The 25,788-nt window shown below is 41.5% G+C and overlaps 1 protein-coding gene across 1 annotated transcript in view; it reads right to left on the bottom strand.

Annotated features, from left to right (window-relative positions):
• The window catches only part of zfyve16 (zinc finger, FYVE domain containing 16), a 45,449-nt gene that overhangs the window by 13,112 nt on the left and 6,549 nt on the right, over positions 1-25,788 (bottom strand). The window contains exons 2-12 of the mRNA XM_085280379.1: positions 25,510-25,619; positions 18,557-20,628; positions 13,689-13,785; positions 9,107-9,283; positions 8,878-9,017; positions 3,126-3,342; positions 2,852-2,974; positions 2,001-2,156; positions 1,686-1,910; positions 1,196-1,278; positions 738-842 (exon numbers count right to left, since the gene is read on the bottom strand). Coding sequence (XP_085136505.1) covers positions 738-842; positions 1,196-1,278; positions 1,686-1,910; positions 2,001-2,156; positions 2,852-2,974; positions 3,126-3,342; positions 8,878-9,017; positions 9,107-9,283; positions 13,689-13,785; positions 18,557-20,628; positions 25,510-25,579 — 3,465 coding nt within the window. The 5' untranslated portion in view covers positions 25,580-25,619. The remainder of the gene's footprint in view (positions 1-737; positions 843-1,195; positions 1,279-1,685; positions 1,911-2,000; positions 2,157-2,851; positions 2,975-3,125; positions 3,343-8,877; positions 9,018-9,106; positions 9,284-13,688; positions 13,786-18,556; positions 20,629-25,509; positions 25,620-25,788) is intronic.

The following is a 25,788-nucleotide window of genomic DNA, read 5'->3' as shown; positions in this document are numbered from 1 at the left end:
GGTTTTACAAACGTTGAAAGAGGACCAAGAGCATTTATTATACTGGGTATATGTCTATCTGGGGCGCATAAGAGGACTTCGGTTTTATGTTGTAAAGAGAATTTTAAAACGACAAGGGAATCATTTTCTGGTTGTTCATTCAAGACAGATCTTACTACACATTCTTTAATAGATAATTTATCAAGGGTTTATTAGGGTTTTTTTTCTCTAAATGCTACCTCTATATTCAGCCTCCAAAACGTATTTTTATTTGCCAATGATGGCCCTAAAACACCACGATACAACTATATGAAACTAAGTAGCTTTGACTTGTTTGTACAAGACAATTTCTCAACATGTGGCAGGACAATTTACGAAAGAAAGTAAAGAAAAACATATTGTACTGATCATTCAACTGATTTAATCTACTTTGTACCCTTTTCAGTTATCCTTTGAAGGGAGTTAGAGGACGACCACAAAAACCTAATTTCTAAACCAATATGTTTCTAGAAGTTACAGAAATTTTGGGGGTTGTTTGTAGTTTGATTACCAAAAAATTAACCCAAAGCACTTGTAAATAAAGAAGTCAACATCTACTGAAACCAAGTACATGAAGCTTGGGCACTAAAACACCTGAGAAGTTATTCTTTTTTTAGTTGCAACTGTGACAAATGACATATTCAAGCATTATCAATGTTTATCTAAATCCTAACCAGAATCTGAACAAGTTTATTTTACAAAATTAAAGGAACTCTTACCTCACTGAAGCTACTTTTGGGAATATCAATGTAGCTGTGGCCCATCTCCATGTGGATCCTCAGGCCCTCCACCACTGACAGGCTATACTGGTAGTTCCTTAGATCCTGGATGAGAACAGTTTATAGAATCTGAACTCATCAAAGTGTTCTAATCAATTTTTTTCAAGTCTGCCAATAATCAGCATCAAAAAAGTGTCTATGACTGTTGTCCTAATAACATTTATGTTCAAAAACCTTTCACCAAAAGCCCAGTATAAAACAAATTAATTTTAAACTGTCAATCATCAAAATCAAAAACTACTCTGCCAGACACCCATGAAATCTGCATTACTTAAAATGTGGCTTGAGTGGAGTTAAGAATTATGTGTAGTTTTAGCTCTAACAAAATTTTGCCAAGCTTCTCAATTATAAATAAATCTTATTTTCTTTATTGCAAAATCTTATTTTGCACTACTTACAGCCAATAAATTCATAATGGTGTGTCCTGTCTCTCGATACACTGACTGCCGAAAACGGATACTTATCAGTGTGGTGGGATACGCTGAAAAACAAAAACATATGTAAATAAACCATAAAAGCACAATATGTATCACTTGTCCCTGTGTCTTTCTCCTAGAACAGCCTATATGCTTACAGACAGTAATTTACAATGGTTTAGTAATTTAACTTGTAGAGGGGTTTACCTTACGATATAAAATGTGTTAGTGTGACTGCTTTTGGTAAAATAAGCTCTTTACAAATGAGAAGGTGGAACTGGGGTATTTTTATTTACTCAGCAAACTGCTGAAACTAATCATTTTAACAATAATAATAATAAACTAATAACCATAAGGTTTCAGAAGAGCAGGGTTTTTTTTTTTTCATTTTCAACAAATCAAAGTTTAAGATTACTATGTTTTAATATGAAATAACACTCAGTGTTGTCATGAGCAACAAAGATTTACATACAGTTGTATTCAGCTCCAAGACGCAAAAGCAGTCTCAGTGGAAAGACTTTGGCCCAGGGCACCTCCAGTTTCTGAATGAGCAGGCCAAACAAGAATGGCTGTGAAGGGAGAGTGAGGCCGTCTAGAGACTGGCAGGTGGGAGAGAAGAATACCATCCCAGCATGATCCTTACTGCCCAAGAAACTACTTGTAAAAGTCACATTATCCAGCTCCTCCACAAACCTCCCTGTAACACAAGATAATGATTATGTTATCCTTTATAAGCTAAAGGTGTAGTTATTAAAAGTTGCAAAGGCAGGCTGAAGGCAGGTATTACCTTTTTGGGCATCCTGGAAAATGCTGAGATATATGGTAAAGAGGTCTTTGGGAAGAGTTTTTTCTTGAGGCAAACACTCCAACAGAAATACTAACTCTTTCTGTCCCAGAGCCTGCAGCCCATTAGAGCCAAAACACCAGCATTCCCTGCCAGAGTCTGGAAGATAAAACACACAAGAGTTAATACATTGGAAGGCATGTGAGGATTCACAAAATTTGAAAGAGGAAATATGAGATACACTACCAGTCAAAAGTTTGGACACACATTCTTGTTTAATGTTTTTTTCTTTATTTCTACTGTTTGCTACATTGTAGATACATACTAAAGACATCAAATATATGACGGAAGATATCTGGAATTATGTAGCAAAAAAAATAATTTAAAAAAGATAAATAACTCTAAATATGTTTTATATTTTACATTCCTGAGAATAGCCACACTTTGCTTTGTTGATAGCGCTGCCAATCCTTGGTCTTCTCTCAATGAGCTTCATGATGTAGTCACCTGAAATGGTTTTCACTTCAAAGGTGTGCCTTGTCAGGTTCATTTGGCCTCCACAGTCACCTGATCTGAACCCAATGGAGATGGTTTGGGATGAGATGGACCACAGAGTGAAGGGAAAAAAGGGCCAGCAAGTGCTGAGCATCTCTGGGAACTCCAAGACTGCATAAAACCATTTCAGGTGACTACCTCATGAAGCTCATGGAGAGAATGCCATGACTGTGCAAAACAGTAATCAAAGCAAAGGATGACTATTTTGAATAATCTAAAACATAAAACATGTTTTGAGTTATTTCACACTTTTTAGTGTACTACATAATTCCATATTTGTTCATTCATATTTCACTTACATGTCACCAGTTTGACATTGACTAGCAGGTTGGCATTAAGAATGAATGTCAGAGGACGGGGTCCGCCTTCTTCTAGTAAGTGCAGAATCTGACATGGAGCAGGATTCTCCTCAACTAAAACATCTAAACAGAAAACACAGCAGAGCGATTATTAAAGCATTTCGCATAAAAGCCAGTGTGAGACTTACATTTCACTCTGATCCAAGCACAACAGAAAGACATAAGATGTCCAGATGTGCAAAAATAAACCAAGAGATTCATGTCTAAAACACACCTCCTCCTTCGTCCTCTCCAGTGGCAATGAGCAGTGGAGGCAGCTCGTCTTCATTGTCTGGCAGCAGACTGGGAAACCTGTTCACTGAAGAACCAATTCCACAAAGCAACGCGAAATCCCAGGGTCCAGACACTGGGCGGCAAGCTACCTCTGCTGCCACAGCAGCCTCAGGGGAAGATGCACTGTTAACTCCGGTCTCTGCCCCAGGTAAGCCAGGCTGAAATAAGAATGTCATTTCATGTAATACCATCGTCAATGGACTAATTTTTATTGTCCATTTTTTTTTTTTATTTCTATTTATTGTCTATCTAATTGTCTATTTTAGTGTAGCAGTACTAGAAAATGCCAGGTTGCCAAGAAGCACATAAATCAGCTGCTTCTCAAGAGTTTCTCATCATGTGTATGAACGTCAACTTGTCCATGTTGGACAGCAGCTGGCAGCACTTGTTTTCAATTTATGAAAGAGTTTCTAGGACCTCTGGCCCTGATAATTGACATGGATATATGGAGTAGAAGGGCCAGCGACCTTAGCTGCAGTTCAATACACTGGGAGTGTATGCCGTTATTTTTGTGCCACTATTCTGAGCGCATGTAAAAAAAATTTGAGCGCAAGTGAAAAAAAGTTTGCAGGTGCAAGTGTTGCATTTTGAGAAGAAATTTATTTTGAGCGAAGAAAAGCTGAATTTGAGCGAACAAAATTCATTGCTGCGTGCAAAAAATGTATTTCAGTGTTTGCTGAACACTGAAATCCACTGCTCTCAACGTGTTGCTCGCGCTCTCAACATTTCTGCCCGTGAGCATTCAACTCTTTGTGTACGCCGTTATATTTGTGCCACAAAACCAGCCAATCATAGACTTGGATGCAAAAATATCTGATTGACTGTTTTGGTCTCCAATCAGCTCGAAATGACGAAATGCAATATCCCAGAATCCATTTAGTCCAAAACTCAAACGAGGCAGTGGCAGAGGAACACAGAGTGGCGGAGTTTGAAATATTTCTCTTTATGGGTCACGAAATAAACTTTTAAGATATTTTCATGCGATAATGGTGCTGTGTAAACTTCAAATACCTGCTCGATTCATCAAGACATCACATATTTCCATAATGCTCTAGCGTTTTCGGAGATGCCTGTTACCCACCAGCTGACCGGGTGGTCACTCGGGTTAAACATAATATGTAAAGCTCAACTGACAAAAAAATCGGCCGACTACACCACCAGGTATTATAGGAAAAACCATAAAGCCTTTGAACTAAAACAAACGCTGTTGTGACAGTGATGTACACCGTCTTGTTGGTATATATGTATGATTTGTATCACCTTCATGTTTCCAAACCGATACCATGACCAGCAGTTTTACAGCTGTGGCTCCAGCAAACATCAGCTGATACTAGAAATTAATTTTAAATAAATTCTAACAACAGCTTATCAAGCTTGAACGTGCTGTTGTTGTTTAGCACAACATCCGCTGGTTTCCTGTTTCTGGCGCAAAGTGGGAGATAAACAAACAAGAGAGACAGCTGATCATTGATCGGTTTTATGATTGAAGTAGCCACAGGAGAGGGAGGGAGAGAGAATGATGGGAGAAGAGGCAGCTGTGCAACGTAAAGACAGAATAACTCCAGCTTTGTCTTTTTTCATTCTAGCTGAAGTTTATGGGTTCAAAATGTGGTCATAAATATTTTGTACTTGTAAATCGGTTTTGTACTTGTAAAAAAGATTTGTGCGTGCGTAAAAAAGATTTGTGCGTGCGTAAAAAAGATTTGTGCGTGTGTAAAAAAGATTTGTGCGTGTGTAAAAAAGATTTGTGTGTGGACTTAGCCCAAAAAAAAAAAACCCCTGCAAGTTACAAGTACGAATTTTGACCCTATTTTTCTTCCTTTAAGCTGATTGGTCAATGTCATGTCAATCACAAATTAAACAATCCAATCAGAGAACAGATGGGTTTGGCCGTCGGAGGGGCATTTTTTTGAACTGCAGGTCCTTGAAGAGTAATCTCTATATAAATATCCGATAGCAGTTAGGTCCCCTTACTTTCAGCAGCAGTTGAAAGGATAAAGTTGTGGTATGTCAGTGGTTAGAAATACCATTATTACTTTAGGATTAGTTAATGCTAATTGCTAACTAAAAGCAAAGGATCCAGAATTTGTTACGCTGGCTGCTGGGCTCTGTGGGTTTTTGCAGCAGCTCTACCTGTACTAGATGCACCTGTTCCTTGTCGTTTTTATCTCTGACTTTATGTGAACTACAAGAGTTTGTGGCTTTTTTTTTGCTAGTTCTTCAAATGTTCAATAAAAACATGTATGCTAATTCATAACGAAGAAAGCTTTGTAATGAAGACTGTCATTTCCAAAACACTGCCGCCCCCCCCGCGTCCGCAGCGCTGTTGAAAAGGCTGTGGAAGTCCCTCTATTAAACACGTAGTCCTGTGACACAAAAATCACCAAACTCGGACGACCACAGACTGTTGTCCTTCGTGGTGATGAAGGAAAACGCTGGGTTGGCATGTAAAAGGGCATTTATTCCCTTCAAAGACCTGCAGTTAAAAAAAAAGCGCCCCTCCGACAGCCAAACCCATCTGTTCTCTGATTGGATTGTTACATTTGTGATTGACATGACATTCACCAATGTGAAAGGAAGAAAAATAGGGTCAAAATTCGTAGTTGTAACTTGCAGGGGTTTTTTTTTGGCTAAGTCCACACACAAATCTTTTTTACACACACGCAAATCTTTTTTACGCACGCGCAAATCTTTTTTACGCACGCACAAATCTTTTTTACGCACGCACAAATCTTTTTTATGCACGCACAAATCTTTTTTACGCACGCACAAATCTTTTATGCGCACGCACAAATCGTTTTTACGCACGCACAAATCTTTTTTTTTTTTACACACACACACACACACACACACACACACACACACACACACACAAATCCTGATTTACAAGTACAAAACCGATTTACAAGTACAAAATATTTATGACCATATTTTGAGCCCATAGAAGTACGGTACTAATTGCATTCCTTTTCCTCTCAATACGGATGTATTGTAATTGGGCCAGCCCAGAGTTGATCATGACCAATTGGCTAATCCACCACCTTTCATTGTTTATACCGTTACAAAAATAAACAAACATAAAAATGAAAAAACACCATCAGCCCACCGGGCAAATGCCCGGTATGCCCAATGGCCAGTCCAGCTACACGGTCAGCTGGTGGGTAACAGGCATCTCCAAAAACGTTAGAGCATTATTGAAATATGTGATGTCTTGATGATTTCAAACTCCGCCACTCTGTGTTCTTCCGCCACTGCCTCGTTTGAGTTTTGGACGAAATGGATTCTGGGATATTGCATTTCATCATTTCGAGCTGATTGGAGACCAGAACAGCCAATCAGATATTTTTGCATCCAAGTCTGTGATTGGCTGGTTTTGTGGCACAAATATAACGGCGTACACAAAGAGTTGAACGCGCACGGGCAGAAATGTTGAGAGCGTGAGCAACAATCAAATCAATCAAGGCTTTATTCGCCACGTGCAGGTTGCCCTGCAGTGAAATAGGACCCCCCCCTTACACACACAACACAGACATCACATGGGGATACAGGTCGGAGATCGGTAGCGTTACAGAAAAAAAAAAAACACTGAAATATACACTACAATGGGAAAGTACAAGAGGAAAAAAAGAGACCTCTATTCATGCTGGGCTCCTGGGAGGACAGCATGAGAACAAAAAAGCACATAAATGTCCACAGCACAACATCGAAGGCGTTTGGAAAGGGAGGGGGGATGAGTGTGTGCATATCGGTGTATATGTATGTATGTGTGTGCGTGTCCAGAGTTCAGCTGAGACAGTGTCCTTCGCCCTGCTAGGCTAAGTAAACAGTCTTCCAGCCAACCCAGGTGGCCTTGCATGGAATGGGAAGGAACAGACTAAACACAGTCGTTATCAGGGTGTTCTTGTTCGGCTCCAGCCTTGCGACCGCAGCTGGTGACGAAAGGGTATCCGCATGAAGTGATGGTGCTTTTTACTTTAGTGCGAACAGCTCATATGAATTTCAAAGCAGTTCTAACAGTCCGACACTGGTCTCTCAATCTCCTGTTGGAGAACCGTGAGCTTTGCCATGATGTTATCAAACTTGCGCTCTGTGATGTTGTCATTCTTGTTCTCAAAGAGCCGATTCTGAGAACTAACGACCACAGTGAGCCTCCCCAAGATGTCATCCAATTTGTGCTCAGAGATGTTATTCCGAGCGAGCCGTTCTAAGATGTAATCCAGTCTGCACTCAGAGATCTTATTCTGAGTATTCACGGCAGCCGTAAGCCTTTCCAAGATCTTATCCGTGCTGCACTCAATGAGTCCATTTTGAGAAACTCACGCCTCTCCCATTGTTTCAATCCCAGCGGGCAGCCTTGTGGGGGTTTGAACAGCCGGTTCCGCTTTCTTAATTCTTCAATAAGTCAGGACCAAGCCAGCTCCGATCAGCAAGAACCCTGTTACCATGGTTCCGTATAGGTAAATATCTTCAGCACTCAGGCTCACCCAAGCCCAAACTTCTCGTTGAGAAAGGGGTGTCAATTGCATTCAGGGACCAGTTGATCAAATCCATAATTCCTCTTTTAGGTTTTAGAGAACAGACCGTGAGAGAGTGTTCCAGGGAAAAGTAATACAAAAAACCACGAGACTAGACTAGGACATAAGAGGCTAAGCAGGGAAGCTAAGGGAGAGGAGGAGAGGAGAAAAGTGCGACCGCCTTCGTCAAGAGTAAGAGCAGAAAAAAAAAATTGCGAGCGAGCGCAAATACAAAAACTGAGCGAGAGGGGCTGCTATTGTGTGTGTGTGTGTGTGTGTGTGTATGGATAATAGCAAACACTGAAATACATTTTTTGCACACAGCAATGAATTTTGTTCGCTCAAATTCAGCTTTTCTTCGCTCAAAATAAATTTCTCCTCAAAATACAACACTTGCACCTGCAAACTTTTTTTTACTTGTGCTCAAATTTTTTTTACGTGCACTCAGAATAGTGGCACAAAAATAACACCATAGGAGTGGAGTCTGTGGGACCACAGAATGAGAAACCCAAGTTAGCCGGGACTAGTTGGTCAGTAGTGACTGAACTTTCAAGACAGATGGGCATGTTGACTTTAATACTGGCTATTAAATGAGTGTAGGTATTTACAATGTATTTATACCAAAACAAGGGATCAGTAATTTGAGCCATTTGTTGAGTTATAAACCGGGGTGTACGTAAGTGGTCTGCAGGTGCGGGTTCACAGTCAAAATAAAAGACGCGCACCAGATAAGAAGTTGCAACGTGTGTTTGGGTACATAGGATTTTCTGGAGGAGGACAGACATTTGTTCAGAACTCTTAAAGATGTTGAAGAAGCAAGCTCCTTTAAGCAATTACATTGGTGCTCCTCCATCTCCAAAGAAATGTCCAAAGGAGTCCAAACCACAAAAGAAGCACGTATTCTCGGAAAAGTGGTTGCAGGTGGTGAGCTGGCTTCAAACAAATGATGGACACACAGAGATGTGGTTCAGAATATGCAATGAAAATCCCACTCTAGCGGACAAAAACAGTGCCTTTTATATGTACGCAAACGCACGTTGCAACTTCTTGTCTGGTGCGCATCTTTTATTTTGACAGTGAATGCGCACCTGCGGACCACTTACTGTATGGTCACCCCTGGTTATAAAGTTCTAAAAAGGTGGAATCCTGATAGATGAGCTATGAGGATGATTGCATTACTGTTGTCTCATCTGGGGTGGCACCACTGAACTCTTGGGAGCTCCTGCGGCTCATCACAGACAGCTTGGCGGTGTCTGCCACCTCTCCATTGGGTAAGATACCATCAGCAAACCACACGCGCTTTTGCTCACGAGGACAACCTAATAACACAGAAAAAGGAAGTGTCTTCAGGGGTACAGTTAAGGAAAACAAGTGAAAGGTAAAGCAGACTGTGTAAGAATAACCTTACCGTCATTGCTTGGGTGTTTAAGAACAGACACAGGCACCATGACAGTAGGTGGTGGGGAGTTTAGAGTACCAGCAGCACGGGCCTGCTGTAAAGGGGGGATTGTGCTGCAGTATTCAGATGGGACATTTGGGTTTGGGCTAGGACCTGTAGGACTCATCATCCGTTCCAGAGCCTGGGCTACAACAGAAGGATGCTGTTAGAAGCATGTTCATTTTTTTTTATTTTTTTTTAAAGGTGTTAACTCGAGTCTAAAAAGCTAGTTATCCGACTCATTTAGATGTAGAGACTAGTTTCTTGAATATGAATGTCTGAATGTCTGTGAAATGGTGGCAATCTAATCTGAGGTTTTATTTAGATTTTCAAGTCCTCTTTAGAGTAAACTAAACTTCAGTGGTCAAATGATTTTTCGTTATTAAAGTTTATTGTATTTCTGGAGAAGTAATTAAAGGCTGTGCCTTTTGAAGAAACATGCTGGTTTTAGTAGTAAGGCACAACTTTTATTTTGAATGCAATCCATACATTTTTCCCAAGTGGCCCAGTTTACAGGTCTGTGTGACTGAGGCCTATAAGGCCCACTCAGCCTAAATTTGTCCCCTGCTACAAAGAACCAGGATATTTCTTTTTGCTTTAAAAAAAAAAAAATCTACAATTAATCTACAATTAATTAATGGTTGTTACAAAAATTAAAACAAGATTTAAAAAAAGCATACAGAAGATAAAAGGGGGGGCATGTCTACTGCAATGGCTACAAGATTGTGAATAATTTTCCTGTAATTAATAAGTTGTGTTTAGAAAGTGCAAATGGTGGAGAACAAAGGAAAGCACTGCAACATATTATTATAGCTATATTTCATTGGTTTAATTAAAAAGGACTTCCACTTTCTGCGGTTCTGTTACAGATTTGGAAAATAAGTGAGGACACTGGAGAAGGAAAAAGCATCTCTATCAGTAAGTTTCTTCAGAGAAGCCTGTTGAAAAAAAGCTGGACAGTATATTAGCAGTATCTGACCAATAATGGACTAACACAGATATATATCTAAATGCGTCTAAATGCAGTTTAAATATTGAATTTGTCAAGTATATAATATTCACACAGACTTCCACTGCAGGAATTTTAATTAAGAAAATCCTGACAAATAACAAAACGCCTCTCAAATTAGTTCTCTTACAGATGGACATCGACTCCATTGTCCTGGCCTGCAGCTGGTAGCCCTCCATCTGTATTGCTGCCTCGGTGATTGTGTTGTTATGGAACGTGAACCACTTTCTACCTGCTCCACATTCCCTTAAGTGTGGCTCTCTAGCTATCATTACCAGCTGCAGTCCAAGATGGTGGAGTTGGAGTCCCTCTTAATGCAGCAGGTGAATGATACAGAAGAGTGCCGCTACATGTTTCCTCTAGCTCACTGACTAAAAGAATAAAATTGGTGGCAGCCAGTGGTACCCTTAAGCCGATACACCGATGGTATCAGTTCCAAAATCCTACGTTCTCAAACTATCACATTCACAAGATGTTCACAAAATGTAACCGCTATCCTTGATCATGAGGTCAAGTTTTAGGACGTACACTTATATATACACACACGTATAAATTTGAAACTCCTTCTTGCCTTGTTCTCAAGTTTCTGTATTCATAAAGTTCAGTGTTGGGGTGTAGGACTGTAGCGTACATCAGCATAACAGCTTTTCTAAAGCTGTGCCAGTTGGATATTGGTTTAGTCCCCAACATTGCTATAAGATGAGTTATTACTTTCAGGAAAACTGGCTATAGTGGAGAGGCTTTCAGAGCAGCTTTTCTCAGCGCTGCTGATCAATTATGTATCAATTATGTAGCAATTATGTCGTATTATATTGATTATGTATCACATAGCTTTACTTATCCAGTATGTAATGACAGCAACAACAATGTCGCTTTCAAAAACACAGGAATGCAACCACAGCAGATTGAAACATTACAAAGATATTATTGTTATTTAGATCCTTGTTTCTATAATTTCTTTTAAGTAATTCAATTAGTATCAATAATTCAATTAGTATCAATGCAAGAACAGTTATTCGCCTTGCTGTGCAACGAAAGGATGACATGGCAGAAAAAAAGTCAACCAAGGCTTAAGGCTATTTACTGACCCCATTTTCAGTGCAACGGTAACATAACCAAATATATTACTTAAAATGGAGACAAAACACTGATTTGCAATATATGCACACATTCTAAACTCAAACAATCCAGCACAGCAGCAGTACAAAGTTTCCAACATTTTATTCATTACAAGTAAGAAGCATCTTACCTCATCATCTCCTCCTCAACTAAAACACAATTAATCCACGTTATGACAAATCTCTCTCGCCAACTGACATCAGACCAGTCCTCACAGCTTTTCTGAAGTGGCTCCTCTCGTAAATAATAACAGGCTATTAGCTGTAGGCTGAGGTGTATGCAGTAAGCCTCGTATACTGATGTCAGTGAGGGAGAGGAAAGCAAGAGAGGGGAGGAGAGGAGGAGCTGTGTGAGGGAGAGAAGAGAAGGATTGCAACACACTGCCCGAGCATCCAAAAGCCACTAAAGTGGACCATCTCCTCCTTAATTTAGACAGCATGTGAGCATCACATGTCCACTGCACTCGGTGGTCCTGTACTACATAGACTCACAAGCTCAAGGACAAGTAATAGTGTCCTGTTATCACTTTCCTCTGCAATCAACTCCCATCTCTCTCCATATCACTGCTGCAGTCCAGCTAAAAAAAAGGTGCCTATTTCCACGTCTTTTATTGTTACCAAGATGGTGACCTCAGGGAGAGTTAAAGAAAATGTTTTTCCCAGTCTCCAAAACAGCATCACTTAATCCTGTAATCAGCATTAAACTTTTACTGGAAAAAGTAAACGAAACTACCTGATCACCAAGCTCCGGCATGAGGAAAAGCTAACTTTGTAACTGTTCCAATCCACCGTTGTTTGTTTTACACAGCGAAAAATGAACTGTTAACTTAGTCTGATGTTTAAATTAGGTAGCCTGTTGAAGGCTGACTGTGGCAGCTATACCACTCTCTATTGCACTGATACTTGGAGCAAGCAGGAGTAAATCTAAAGAGGGGCATAAGGTGTACTAGACCATATTTATTTCAAGGCTTTCATCATATTATTCAGCTCATTGCAAGAACCTGCCTATACAGCATGATAACACTAAGCTAGCCAAGAACCCAGAATGATGTTGAATGCACACGCCAGCCTAGCAGCCAGACCCTAAACTTCAGGTAGCAAATGGATGAGCAGTCAGGCTGCAGCCTTTGTTTCTACCTGTTCATGTTTATACAGTAGAATCACTGTAACGAAGAAACTTCAGAAATATGTTAATGTGTAAATTGATTTACATCGCCCAAAATTTAGGGTTCTTATCTTTGCTTTGTGCTGTCAGCTTTGTGTTCCTACCTAAATACTAAAGGAAAGCTTGTATGTGTTTTCATTAGGATAGAAATGGGGCTGGGTATTGATTTTGATTTCTATAATCGATTCAATTCCAATTCACAAGGTCCCTTGCAAGGTCGATTCGATTCAATTTTGACTCAGTCAGAAATATAATTCTGATCATTTATCAGTATATATCCATATTTTTATATCTATGTATAAAAACAAAGCTGACACTTGTGAGACTTCATCAGAGGTGTAAGGATCACGACAGATGCCTTTGTGTAACTGAGGACAAAACAAAGCATGAAGGAGATTTTCCTGGCCTATATTTTTATAGCAGATAACCACCTTAAAAATATACTGCAGTAGATCGATAATCATGAATCAACATAAGAACATTACATGATGCTGCTTAAGTAAAGCAGAGCAAAGTTACAGAGGTTTTATTAAAGACACAGCTAAGCAATAATTTGTAAAAGTTTAAATTCCTCCAGTACTGAACAGCAGAAATTAGGCTTTCTTGTCAGAGGAAAACTTTGTTTTTCTTCAATGCAGCCACCACATCTTCCTTTAAACGTTTACAGACAAACTCACTCATTCATTAGCATAGTTGAACACACAGACATACATGCACAAAAACACACACACCAAATCTACAAAACCATCAGAACTCATTTTCCCTTCTACTAATGTAAGAAACACAACCCATTGTTACAATGCAAACAATGTTAGATTTAAGTACGTCCAAACTTGATTTCAACTTTAACTCTAAAAGCTTTGACTCCAAAACAGGCATTTAAAGAAATGTGAGGAAAATATAAAGGCCAGCTCAAATGCTCTAACTTTCTCATGAGCTGAAACTGGTCCTCACAAAAGGACAAATAATATTTTTATTGTCTTTATTTATTGTATTTTATTTACTTTATTTTCATAATACAGTTTAATTTCATTACTCACTCATGTTTGGATGAGCAGTTAAATCATTTACTGCCCTCTGCCACCCCTGGAGGCTATTGCCAACTCTTTCTGTCTCAATTTCTCACCAGGGCCATCACAGGTGACCCCTTACACACCGCCCACCACCTGTTTGACTCGCTATATTATCATGTATTTTATAATGGTACAACACATGGGGATCTTAATAAAGGCATACAAATAAACCAAACAAGAACCTTACCTCTGTGAATGGTGTCAAAGCAGAGGACACATACACGAGCCTCTTTCTCCAGGTACTTCAGTTTACACTTCCTGTTGCAGCACACAGCACAGTAAACCTGCCACAGAGGAGAGAGGATGACATTGACGGCATAGATACGCTACACAGCAATCTGCATGGACAGTAAATTCACGTCTGGAAGAAGACAACAATTAACAGGATGTTGAAACGTGTTTGTCTATCTGGTCCTTCAAACAGCATAAGATTGTGCTATAAACAATAGTAGAACCTAATCATGTCTGATTTAATAAGAGGCCTTTGAGGGACTTGACTCAGCACAGACCTATAGAAAAGCTGAAAAGAGAACTGCTGACTCATGCTCTCTGCTTTACATCAATTCACTGTGCTATATTTGGTCCTCACTTCATCAGAAATTTTACCCTTACATGCTAAAAACTTCCAGAAATACCTTGAATTACACAAGAAGAAAAAACAGGCAATGCAAAACAGGCATTTATAAGAAGCTCATTAGGTAATCACTTCTATGGTGATTTATTTATCAGAATCACTTTTGGGATCTAGATTTTTATGATGGATGCTTTTCACAGTTTTCAGATTTTTTTTGTATAAAGTAATCAGGAAAAATCTGATTATTCAACAGTGAACTCTGCATTTCTGAGTCAATTAACTGTTTAATTGTAAAGCTGGGCATACTCTGTGTGATCTTTGGCCCATTTTGAGCATATTTTTCAGTTGTGCGACTGTTTTGGGGATCGGCCCAAGTTTCACCTTAATTGTGTGTCGTGCATCGTGGAGTATACATGGGGTAACGAGAAGCGATTAACACCTCACGAATAGCTCCCGATCATCAATTGTATGCTCGCAAGGAAATCAAACCTATTTGAAATCCTGTTGGCCCTTGTGAGGTTGTCAACGCAGCCTCTCACACTGCGCATGCGCAAACAGAAGTGCAGCGTGTGATCTGGACACAAGCGATAGAGGCATAACTTGTAGAACTTTATCATGACTGCACCAACTATGAAAAGAGTTGTATGGACATTGCTGCTCAACTGCAGCTGCCTGGTCAATGTTTTTCATAAGCAATTTAGCAAAGTTGATGGTGGTGGTGTGTGTGTCTGTGTGAGTAAAGACAGAGAGGGAGAGCAAGAGACAGATTTAGTGTTATAAGCTTCATGTTATGGACGCACAGTGTGAGCACTCAGGTCACATCAGTGCATCGGGCCATATAGTGTGAGACCCTGCATCATGACCGACGAACCTCTAACCCCTGCGATTTAATTGTACAGTTTGAGCAGGAGCTGAATAACGTGACTGAAAAAAAAACGCACAGTGTATGCCCAGCTTAACGGCATTAAACTGTTTAAGTTTCTCTTACAAATGACATTTTTAATCTCAATGAGATATTTACCTGGATAAATAAAGGAATAATAATTATGTGAAACAACAGCTGTATTGCTTTATTATGTAGCACTCTTTGTCTACCTGAACACTTGCATTTAACAAAGCTACTGAAGTCAGGTAAATGCTGTGCGGCTAGTGGCTGACTAATTACACTTTGCTTTGCTATTACTGCAGAAGTTGACTTCTTTCAGCTGCTATTTGCAAGGGGTTGCCACAGTGAATAGATCTGCATGTCTGAACTTGTATAAATTTTAGGCCAAATGCCCTTCCTGACACAACCCATCCAGGAATTTGCATTTTTAATCTCAATGAGATATTTACCTGGATAAATAAAGTGATACCTTCGCATGCTAGGCACTGGTGTTCCCTTTCAATTGATTCACTCGGTACAACACCTAAGTATGGGATATCACGCCCTTGCGTGTCTTGGCTGAAGAAACCTTTATTCACGCCTTTAAGGCGGATGACATGTGATGACACGCGCACGGACCCGCCTGCACATATAGCCGCTGTCATCACAGTCATGCTTCAGTTCTTATGCTCTTCACCTCGCTGAGAACACCTCTGCTGAGTTGGGCTAGCTAGCTGCTACTAGTTAGCTCCACTGTCTGCGGACTTGAACTTAGCTTAACTGCCCCTGTTGGTGTCAACCTCCACCACGCAGTTGGTCCGTAGGCTGCCCGCGGAGTGCAGCGTTTGGGTTTGCGTTTTGGAATGGACTCCAAACTGATGCGAGCAAAGCAGAAATCTTCTGTTCGCCCCCGTCTTCAGGGATGCGGTTTCTCTTTGCACAACAGCGACCAGCACAATGCCTGCCCTGTCTGCCTGGGGATCATCCACGCTAGGAGAGCATTGACGGAGCCTGAAGCCTGTGCGTTTTGTCGCTAGCTCCGGCGCTCGATCCTGGAAACACGCGGTGGCGTTTGTGGAAATAGTGCTGGGACGCTCTGCTGTTGCACGGCATGAACCTCTCCTTTCCGAGTCTGGAGCCCTGGCTTCGTCCGAGTCCGAAGACGAGAATTATCCGGTCGATGTCCGGGCAATTAGCTGGGCTGACCACATGGAACATGTTGACAGGTTAGCCGATGACGAGCCAAAACCATGCAGGAGCGCTGGCGGGCTTCAGCTTGGCATGAGCCCGCTGGCTTTTAAACTTTTAAAAGTTTTTAAAAACTTTTGTACGGTTTTATCGGTTGGACGTTATAGCCCCTTCGGTGGCTCATACTGTCCTTTCTGCTGGATCTATCGCTCACTAAGGTGGTGGTGGTCCGATTCCGGTTCGGTGGCTGCTCTGCGGGGCGTATATATATGTCCCATACTTACAGTTGTGGTCAAAAGTTTACATACACTTGTAAAGAATATAATATAATGGCTCTACCGAGCGTCCCGTTATTTCTAAAACTGATTTTTCTCTGAGGGTGATTGGAACAAATACTTCTTTGTCACAAAAAATATTCATGAAGTTTGGTTCTTTAATGACTTTATTATGGGTTAACAGAAAAAAGTGATCACATCTGCTGGGTCAGAAATATACATACAGCAGTGCTAATATTTGGTTACATGTCCCTTAGCCATTTTCACTTCAATTAGGCGCTTTTGGTAGCCATCCACAAGCTTCTGGCAAGCTTCTGGTTGAATCTTTGACCACTCCTCTTGACAGAATTGGTGCAGTTCAGTTAAATTTGATGGCTTTCTGACATGGACTTGTTTCTTCAGCATTGTCCACATGTTTTCAATGGGGTTTAAGTCAGGACTTTGGGAAGACCATTCTAAAACCTTTATTCTAGCCTGACTTAGCCATTCCTTTACCACTTTTGATGTGTGTTTGGGGTCATTGTCCTGTTGGAACACCCAACTGCGCCCAAGACCCAACCTGTGTGCTGATGATTTTAGGTTATGTTGAAGAATGTGAAGATAATCCTCCTTCTTCATTATCCCATTTACTCTCTGTAAAGCACCATTTCCATTGGCAGCAAAACAGCCCCACAGCATAATACTCCCACCACCATGCTTGATTGTAGGCATGGTGTTCTTGGGGTTAAAGGCCTCACCTTTTCTCCTCCAAACATATTGCTGGGCATTGTGGCCAAAAAGCTCGATTTTTGTTTCATCTGACCACAGAACTTTCCTCCAGAAAGTCTTATCTTCGTCCATGTGATCAGCAGCAAACTTCAGTCGAGCCTTAAGGTGCCGCTTTTAGAGCAAGGGCTTCCTTCTTGCACGGCAGCCTCTCAGTCCATGGAGATGCAAAGCACGTTTGACTGTGGACAATGACACCTGTGTTCCAGCAGCTTCAAATTCTTGGCAGATCTGCTTTTTGGTGATTCTTGGTTGACTCTTCACCCTCCTGACCAATTTTCTCTCAGCAGCAGGTGATAGCTTGCGTTTTCTTCCTGATCTTGGCAGTGACGAAACAGTGCCATGTACTTTATACTTACAAACAATTGTTTGCACTGTTGCTCTTGGGACATGCAGCTGCTTTGAAATGGCCCCAAGTGACTTTCCTGACTTGTTCAAGTCAATAATTCGCTTTTTCAGATCCATGCTGAGCTCCTTTGACTTTCCTATTGTAGCGTTTGTATCCAATGAGCCCTATTTAACTGGCCTAAGAGAAGTCACCAGCTGTCATCACTCATAATCACTCACAAGCAGTTAAGAGGCCATGCTATGAAGCTCAGTTCACTGACAACTTTCTAAGTCACCAAAATTGCTAATTCATGTTGCCGTATGATTATTTTTGACCCAGAAAATGTGATCACCTTTTTCTGTTAACCCATAATAAAGTCATTAAAGAACCAAACTTCATGAATGTTTTTTGTGACAAAGAAGTATTTGATTTTTCTCTGATAGAGTGATTGGAACAGAGTTTTAGAAATAACGGGATGCTCGGTAGAGCCATTATATTATATTCTTTACAAGTGTATGTAAACTTTTGACCACAACTGTATGTGTTGTACCGAGTGAATCAACTGAAAGGGAATTGAAGTTATAGACATAACTATTCGTTAACACTATGGAGCCACTGTTATTGTGGAAAGTAACAGTTGGTTATACATTAGGGATCAACCAATATGGACTCCTCAAGGCTGACTGTGGTTATTGGTATAATTAAAACAAAACTCTGGTGTCATAATACAGGATAAAGTTGACCCTGAAATCAGATTAGGCCAAGGGCCTTAACGGGGAAAAAAGGAATGACTTGTGTTGGCCAAAAAAACCCCACAAAAAAAAAAAAAAAAAAAAAAAACACACCCCACAAAATTTATGTGGCTCTAAATTAATGAATCTGACTCTTTCTCACTGAAAGCCACTGGATTTTTTTTTAACGGGAAGCCAGAGAAAAAAGCCATTTGACAACATGTCATAACAACCATTAATTGCAGCCACACTGTATTTACAGCTGACAATAATGCTGACACAATCTAATATTCAAGTGTAAAATACATTCTATTCAGTGACTAACATACCTTCCCACAGGCACGACAGTGATGCCGCCTTTTGGTAAAAGTGAACTTCTGATTGCACTTCATACAGTTGGGAGCTTCAGAGTCTGGCACCCAAGCAGGCTGTCTGTTCCCTAGCTCCTCCACTCCCTCCCTTTTGCAGCTCACTGCCTTGGCACTGTCTATGGTAAACTCCCCAGGGTAAGGTGGGGGTTCTGACAGTTCATCATACACCACACTGTAATCCTGATCCTCCTGAGTTGCATATGAAGGGTTAGAATCCCTAAAGTTGATGGAATGCTCATCTGTAATACTGGGGTTTATTGGTGAACGTTTTCCATCCTGTGCAGTACTTGGCACTGTTGTAGAAGCACTTAACATCTGAGCCAGCTCCCCCTCTTCCTCTTCTCCTGTTGCTGGAGATCTTGCAGTTTGGCAGTGCAGCTGTTTAGGTCTTGCACCTCCATAGGAGGGTTGTAGATCAGGGCTACTGCTGTGCTGGGACTGGAAAGTGTTGCTGGTCAGAGAGCTTACCCCAGAAGAATAGTCTTGCCAAGGTCTGCAAGAGTCCTCTGATACTGATAGAGCACCAGGGTTAATGCTCCCCTCTGCAGATACACATATTGCTTGATCACTATCTGGAAAAGGTAGACCTAAGTCCTGTTTTACAAGCCCTTCCTCTGGAGCCCTGTTTGATTCTGGGAGAGATTCAGGATAAGAAACACCCTGTTCTGCTTCAGCATGTGCTTGCAGGAAAGCATCCAACTCCTCATCTGTAACCAGCAGCTCAGCCTGGTCGCTCTCAGGCAGGTACTGGAAACCAAACTCTGGAGGATCTACTAGGCTGGTTTCTGAACAATTGGTGGAGGTAAGATCTGTAGAAGCTTCAAGAAAAATCTGTTGTTGCCCCTCTGGAGACTGTCTGCCCTCTGCAACCTCCTGGACCACAAAAGCAGGTAAAGCGGGTGCCTCCGGGTGGGAAGTGGGTGCCTCCGGGTGGGAAGCGGGTGCCTCCGGGAGGGAAGCGGGTGCCTCCGGGTGGGAAGCGGGTGCCTCCGGGTGGGACTCTTCCTCCTTGGCTTCCAGGCCTGACAGGGATTCTGCCTCTGTGCTCTCAGACACATCTGCATCAATGCATAGCTCAGCTTCCCCTGAATCATCTTCTGTGGTCTTTGGGTTCACAAGAGCGCCGCACATGGACACAGCTATGGGTAAACATGACAGGGCTACCGGCTTGCTGTGTGAGGCTTTGGATTCCTGACCTGGAAGACCCTCTGCTTCACATTCATCCAAGGCTTCATGAGACTCATTCTCTTTACTAACTTTGATTGTTCTAGTTTTCCTAACACCATCAACAGGATCCAGATCACTCTGTTCCACAGAGTTCTCAACTACTTGGTCAGAGATATCCCCCCCGTCACTGTCCCCCTCCTCTTTATTAGCTAAGTCAGTATCTATTGAAGATAGTGAATGATCTGCGGGATCACAGCTCCTTTCCACTGCTGCGGGGAGAATGACATCAAGCAGACTGAGTGAGGCAGAGTATCCACCACTCTGCTGATGTAAATCTAGACTCAACAGTACCTCTCCCTTCCCTACAAGGGTTTGCTCTTTTTGAGTGTCTCGACTATGGCATGCACCCTCTTGCTCTTGTCCTACTTCGGGGCTGTTAAAATCCACAAGCAGTGCTTCCTCTTCCTCCATTTGCTTTTCCACAATGTCCAGCTTACTGAAGGCATCGTGGCTACTGGACCTGACCAGAATGGCTGAGCTTGTGTCATTCACAAGGTCGCAGACAGGTTTCAAAGCTCTGTCTGGACAGGGAGGGGTAGAGCTTTTGGCTGACCTGCGATCCACAGACAACAGAAGGTCCACACCAGTGAGAGGCTGACCTTTGACCTCTCTATCAGTGCTGCGGTTATGGTTATGACTGGCAGAACCATCAGGACAGCCGGGTGTCAATCCATAATGAAGAGAATTAAGGTCCGGGAGGCTTGGTGGATTTGGGGACAGCTCTATAGGTGAACACTGAGGGCCAAGTGAGGAGAAGGGGTACACAGAGGGCTTCAGGGAAACAGGCCTGCCTTCGTGTTCCTCTGCAATCCAAAAAAAGGAAAACAGTTAATTCAATTACACTTGAGCTGTACTTTTGATACACTGGCACCGTCAATTCTGTTTTGCTAGATTTTTTTTGGTGCTTTCCCCCCCCCAATCTGGTAATATGGTTCTGGGGTCAAAGTTGTGCTGCTATCCGAACCATGAGTGCTAAAATACAAATACACGGTTATATTTACTAACTGCAAAAAATGCTAAGTTCTAATAAAGTAATTTGGTTACTTAGGCATCCTGTGACCCTCCAGTAAACAGACTACCGTATTTTCACGACCATAAGGCGCACTTAAAAGTCTTAGATTTTCTTCAAAAAGTACGGCGCGCCCTATAGTGCAGTGCGCCCTGTGTGTTGTAAGGATGACGTAGTAGAGAACACCATGAGAACGCTAAAGGGTGAAGTGTGGGCGTTGATCGTATATACCGGACAATCGCACATACCTGTCTAAAAGGACAGGTATGTGCATTATGTGGAACATCGTTGTTTTAACAACCCTGAAAATGGCAAAGAGACACGCTTATGAAGCACAGTTTAAACTGAAGGCCATCAGCTATGCGGAGGAACATGGAAATCGAGCAGCGGCGAGAGAATTTAAGATTAACGAATCGATGGTTCGCAAATGGAGGAAGCTAGAAAACAAGCTCCGGCAGGTCAAGAAAACGCAGCTGAGTTTCCGCGGACATAAGGCGAGGTGGCCCGAGTTGGAGGAAAGACTCGAGCGGTGGATCATCGAGCAAAGAACGAGCGGGAGAAGCGTTTCGACGGTCACCATTCGGCTAAAAGCAGTTTCACTAGCTGAAGAGATGAACATTGAACATTTCCAAGGAGGTCCGTCTTGGTGCTTTCGTTTTATGAAACGGTGCCATTTTTCCATCCGGACCAGGACTACGGTAGCGCAGCAACTTCCAGCGGATTATAAGGAAAAGCTGGCCATCTTCCGCTCCTACTGCAGCAAACACATCAGCGACAAAAACATCCAGCCCAGCCACATCACAAACATGGACGAGGTCCCGCTCACTTTTGACATCCCGGTGAGTCACACTGTGGAGAAGAAGGGGACCAGCACGGTAGCGATACGCACAACGGGGTATGAAAAGTCTTCTTTTGCTGTTGTGCTTGGCTGCCATGCTAATGGACAGAAACTGCCGCCTATGGTGATTTTTAAGCGAAAGACTTTGCCTAAAGAGAAGTTTCCAGCAGGAATCATCATTAAGGCAAATGAAAAGGGCTGGATGGATGAGGAAATGATGAAAGAGTGGCTGAGGGAGGTGTATGTAAGGAGACCAGGTGGTTTTTTCCACGCATCACCATCGCTCTTAATCTGTGACTCTATGCGTGCCCATCTCACAGCCAATGTGAAAAAACTAGTGAAACAAATGAACTGTGAGCTTGCTGTCATTCCGGGAGGCCTGACAAAGGAACTCCAACCGCTGGACATCGGTGTGAACTGCCCGTTCAAAGTAAGGCTGCGAGCGGCCTGGGAGCGATGGATGACCGATGGAGACCACAGTTTCACCAAGAGTGGAAGGCAGCGCCGGGCGAGTTACGCCACAATTTGCCAATGGATTGTAGATGCTTGGGCTAACATGTCTGCTGGCACTGTTGTTCGAGCTTTCGCAAAAGCCGGCATCATTTCCCAGGAGCCGCACGGCACGGAAAGTGACTCTGACAGTGAAGAAAGTGAACTTGGCATGTTTGATGGAGATTTAGCGCAGCTGTTCAATTCAGACACAGAGGATGAGGACTTCAATGGGTTTGATTGATGATAAAAATGTGAGTACCAAACTTCGTTTTGCTCCTGCTTTATTTTTAAATACGCACACTTGTATGCTTGTGTGTTGTTGATGATGACGATTACCGGTAATAGAAATGTGAGTAAGGTACCGAACTCAGGTTTGCTCCCGCTTTATTTTTAAATACGCATACGGTACTTGTATGCGCCCTATAATCCAGTGCGCCTTATGTGTGTGTTAAATACAGTAATGGCACACATAACTGAGACTGCGCCTTTTAGTACAGTGCGTCTTATGGTCGTGAAAATACGGTACTGCATGCCAGTAACATGACAAATGAAGACAGCCATTTGTCTTCATAAAGACAAATGTGTATAACTTATTTAAATGTGCTAAGAGTACAAACACACTGCAGTTGTTGTTAGTTCTAGAAGAAACACCATTTTTGGCTAAACCTTGGATGTTTGACAAAGTATCATTGAATCACAGGTTTGAGTATAAAATCCGGTGTCTCCAGATGGGACACGGCTTTGCCTGAGTGAGAGTCTTCCTTCCTGGCTTCCAGACCTGACAGAGATTCTGCTATATATATTCTGCTATATGCACTGCCTGGCCAAAAAAAGAAGTCACTGGGCACTATTGTATAGAATGAAAATATCAACATGTTGCTGATAAGAGAAAATATTTGTCTGTAGGTACACTGATAAATGTGTACGTATGCATGTACATCTATGCGCGTGTCTGTGAGTAAATATAGATGTGTGTGTGTATAACGTATGCATGTTAACTTGGTGTGACAAAGGTTGCTAGTTTTGTAACACAGACCAAGAAGTTACACAAAATGTGGTGTTTTTTTAACATCATCTCTTTTAAATATCTTGTTTCCCAAGATGTAAAGATTGTCTGATTTACTGTTTTGCCACTTCTGAGCAGTGCTCACAAAAACAAAAGTTAGTTGGTTGCTCTTAGCAGTGAAAATACTGACAACTGTCACTGAATTACTTTAATGCTGAAGAAATGTTTAAAAGCAGAAGATTCTAATGCAAGTCTCTGCACTGCTGTCCCATTAATCTGCTGTATGATAAACAAAAACATCAGTTCCTTGTGTTATCAGTTGTTAAATAAATCAAAAATCAGTATGAAAGACTTGATCTTTGATACACATCTGTATTGAGGATTTGTTGACTTTTTAAATCACTGGCTTCACTTTAACACTGGGGAGAAAAAAAATGCTAAAACCGCAGAAATCTAGGGCACATTATGAAACACTCCAACTTATGGTATGTACAGTTACATGTGTTGGCTGCAGATTGAGCAACTTTTTTAAATGTACGTATTTTAGCGAAAGTTCTAATTTCTCACTCCCTTTCCTGGTTCTCGTTACGAGTTAGGGTTTTTTTGCTGTTGTTTTTTTAAATCATAAAAGCTATGGAGTACTGTACAACACATTGGGACAACAGCACTGCCATAGCTTCAAAAGTTCCTTAATCCTCTGGTTTAAAGGATTTTCTTTAGCATCAAAGTAATTCAGTGACAGTTGTCAGTAGAGCTGGGCGATATATCGAGTTTTTAAAAAATATCGATATATTTTTATACAAGATGTGACAATATCCTTTATATCGATATAGTCTATGTTACGTTATAATTATACTTGTGGAACCGCAAATTTGCCTCTCTTTCGTCCACTTTCGTCTTTACGCAACGTTACTCGGCCTCGCCTCTCCTTCACTGAACACAACTCCCCCTCCTCCCCCATCGCTTCACCTGCAGGAAGCGACAAGATGGACACGGCAAATCTCCGTTAACGAGTTACTGCGCATCGCCCCGTGCGTGGGGCTGGACGGCATCAACGTGTTAGCTAGCTAACCAGGCTAACGAGCTAACCACGCTAACGCCATGCAGCCCAGAGGTGCTGCACGGACTAAAATCCTTGCATTTTCTCAAAAGTTGACAGCGCGCCTTATGTATGAATTCTGGTTGTGCTTGATGGCCGCGAACAGATTTCATGTGGAACAATCTCAGCAATCTGTCAAAAAATGTTTTAGTACGACTTTGGTAAGCTACGGAGCAGCACCGCTTGATGGATTGTCGGAGCATTACGGCTGAGCCTCGCGGAGTGATACGTACTGTGCTTCAACGTAGTATTACCCTACTGTGTATAAGGACCATAAATGGCACCTGTTAAGAGACGTGGTTGCGAAGCGGATTACAAACTCCAGGCTGTCAGTCAAGTTGGGAACAGAGCAGCTGTGAAATCTGTCTTTGTTATTGTGCTCGGCGTCTTTTAGTTTACATTTTGACTGCACAATTGTGAGCTTTTTGTTATGCACAAAAACAACATTGTTTTCTTTTATTTATGGAGCATTATTATTTAATTATTTAATAAATGCTCATAATTTATTTTCATCTGGGACACAGCTTTGACTAAGAACTCTCTTTTTGTTCTTACTTTATGGCTTTAAAAAAAATATATCGAGATATATATCTTATATCGCCATCCAGCTAAAAAATATCGAGATATGAATTTTGGGTCATATCGCCCAGCCCTAGTTGTCAGTATTTTTATTGCTACCCAGCAATCAACAACTGTTGATAATTAATTTGGCAAAGTTTATTTTCCATATTGCAAAGAAGTACAGTTTTAAACAATGCTTCTGTTGCTGCTACAGTGTAACTCAGTTTAATGCCGAAACCGGAACTGAGCATCAAAATTACCAATAGGACACGCACTTCCTTTGGGCTCCGCCTCCAAACAGTCAAAAGTCAGTCCAATCCTGCCGAGGACTACCCACGAGAGTGTGAAACTGCAGCAGCCTCAAAGCAGACACTCTTGTGTTCGCGATGGCTTCTTTCTGTGCATGGCTGCTAAGTTCTACGCATGCGAGTTATTGAATTTAAACACAGGGAAGTTAATTGCACCTGTGAAATGAAATTATTTGCTCAGATTATGTTTTTTCTCGCACGTGACTTATAATAGTATAATATAATAATTCCATACACATTCTTTGTTACTTGTGTTATCAGTTGTTATATCTTTACTGAGATAAACTATAAAATGAATAAATCCATTAACAATGAATCATGTCTATCCCTTATCAGATGTTACTGTCCATGTGATGTGTGACTGGTCTTACCACTATTGAGTTCAAAGTCATCTAGCAGCTTGTCCAGATCACATACAGCTGCCTTGAAGAAGCTGTCCATGCTGCACTAAAGGAAAGAGGCTTTTTATGCCCTACAGTTTCTGAAAAGAAAAACAAAAACAGGTCTGTTGGGTGAAGAAAGGATTACTTCAAATGTTGGATTGTTTTTCAGGTTCTTTGGTGTTTGGGTGGTGGAGTAAAAATCCACTTAACATGCCAACCACAGCTTAGTAAACATTTACTACACCAGTCAAGGACCTCGGTAAAGAC

This window comes from Mchenga conophoros, linkage group LG7 (genome assembly GCF_057382185.1).
Source record: "Mchenga conophoros isolate Kocher_MC1m ecotype Shallow Benthic linkage group LG7, M_conophoros_male_GT1.1, whole genome shotgun sequence".
Lineage (NCBI taxonomy): Eukaryota > Metazoa > Chordata > Actinopteri > Cichliformes > Cichlidae > Mchenga > Mchenga conophoros.
This window is presented reverse-complemented; position numbering and strand designations above follow the sequence as displayed.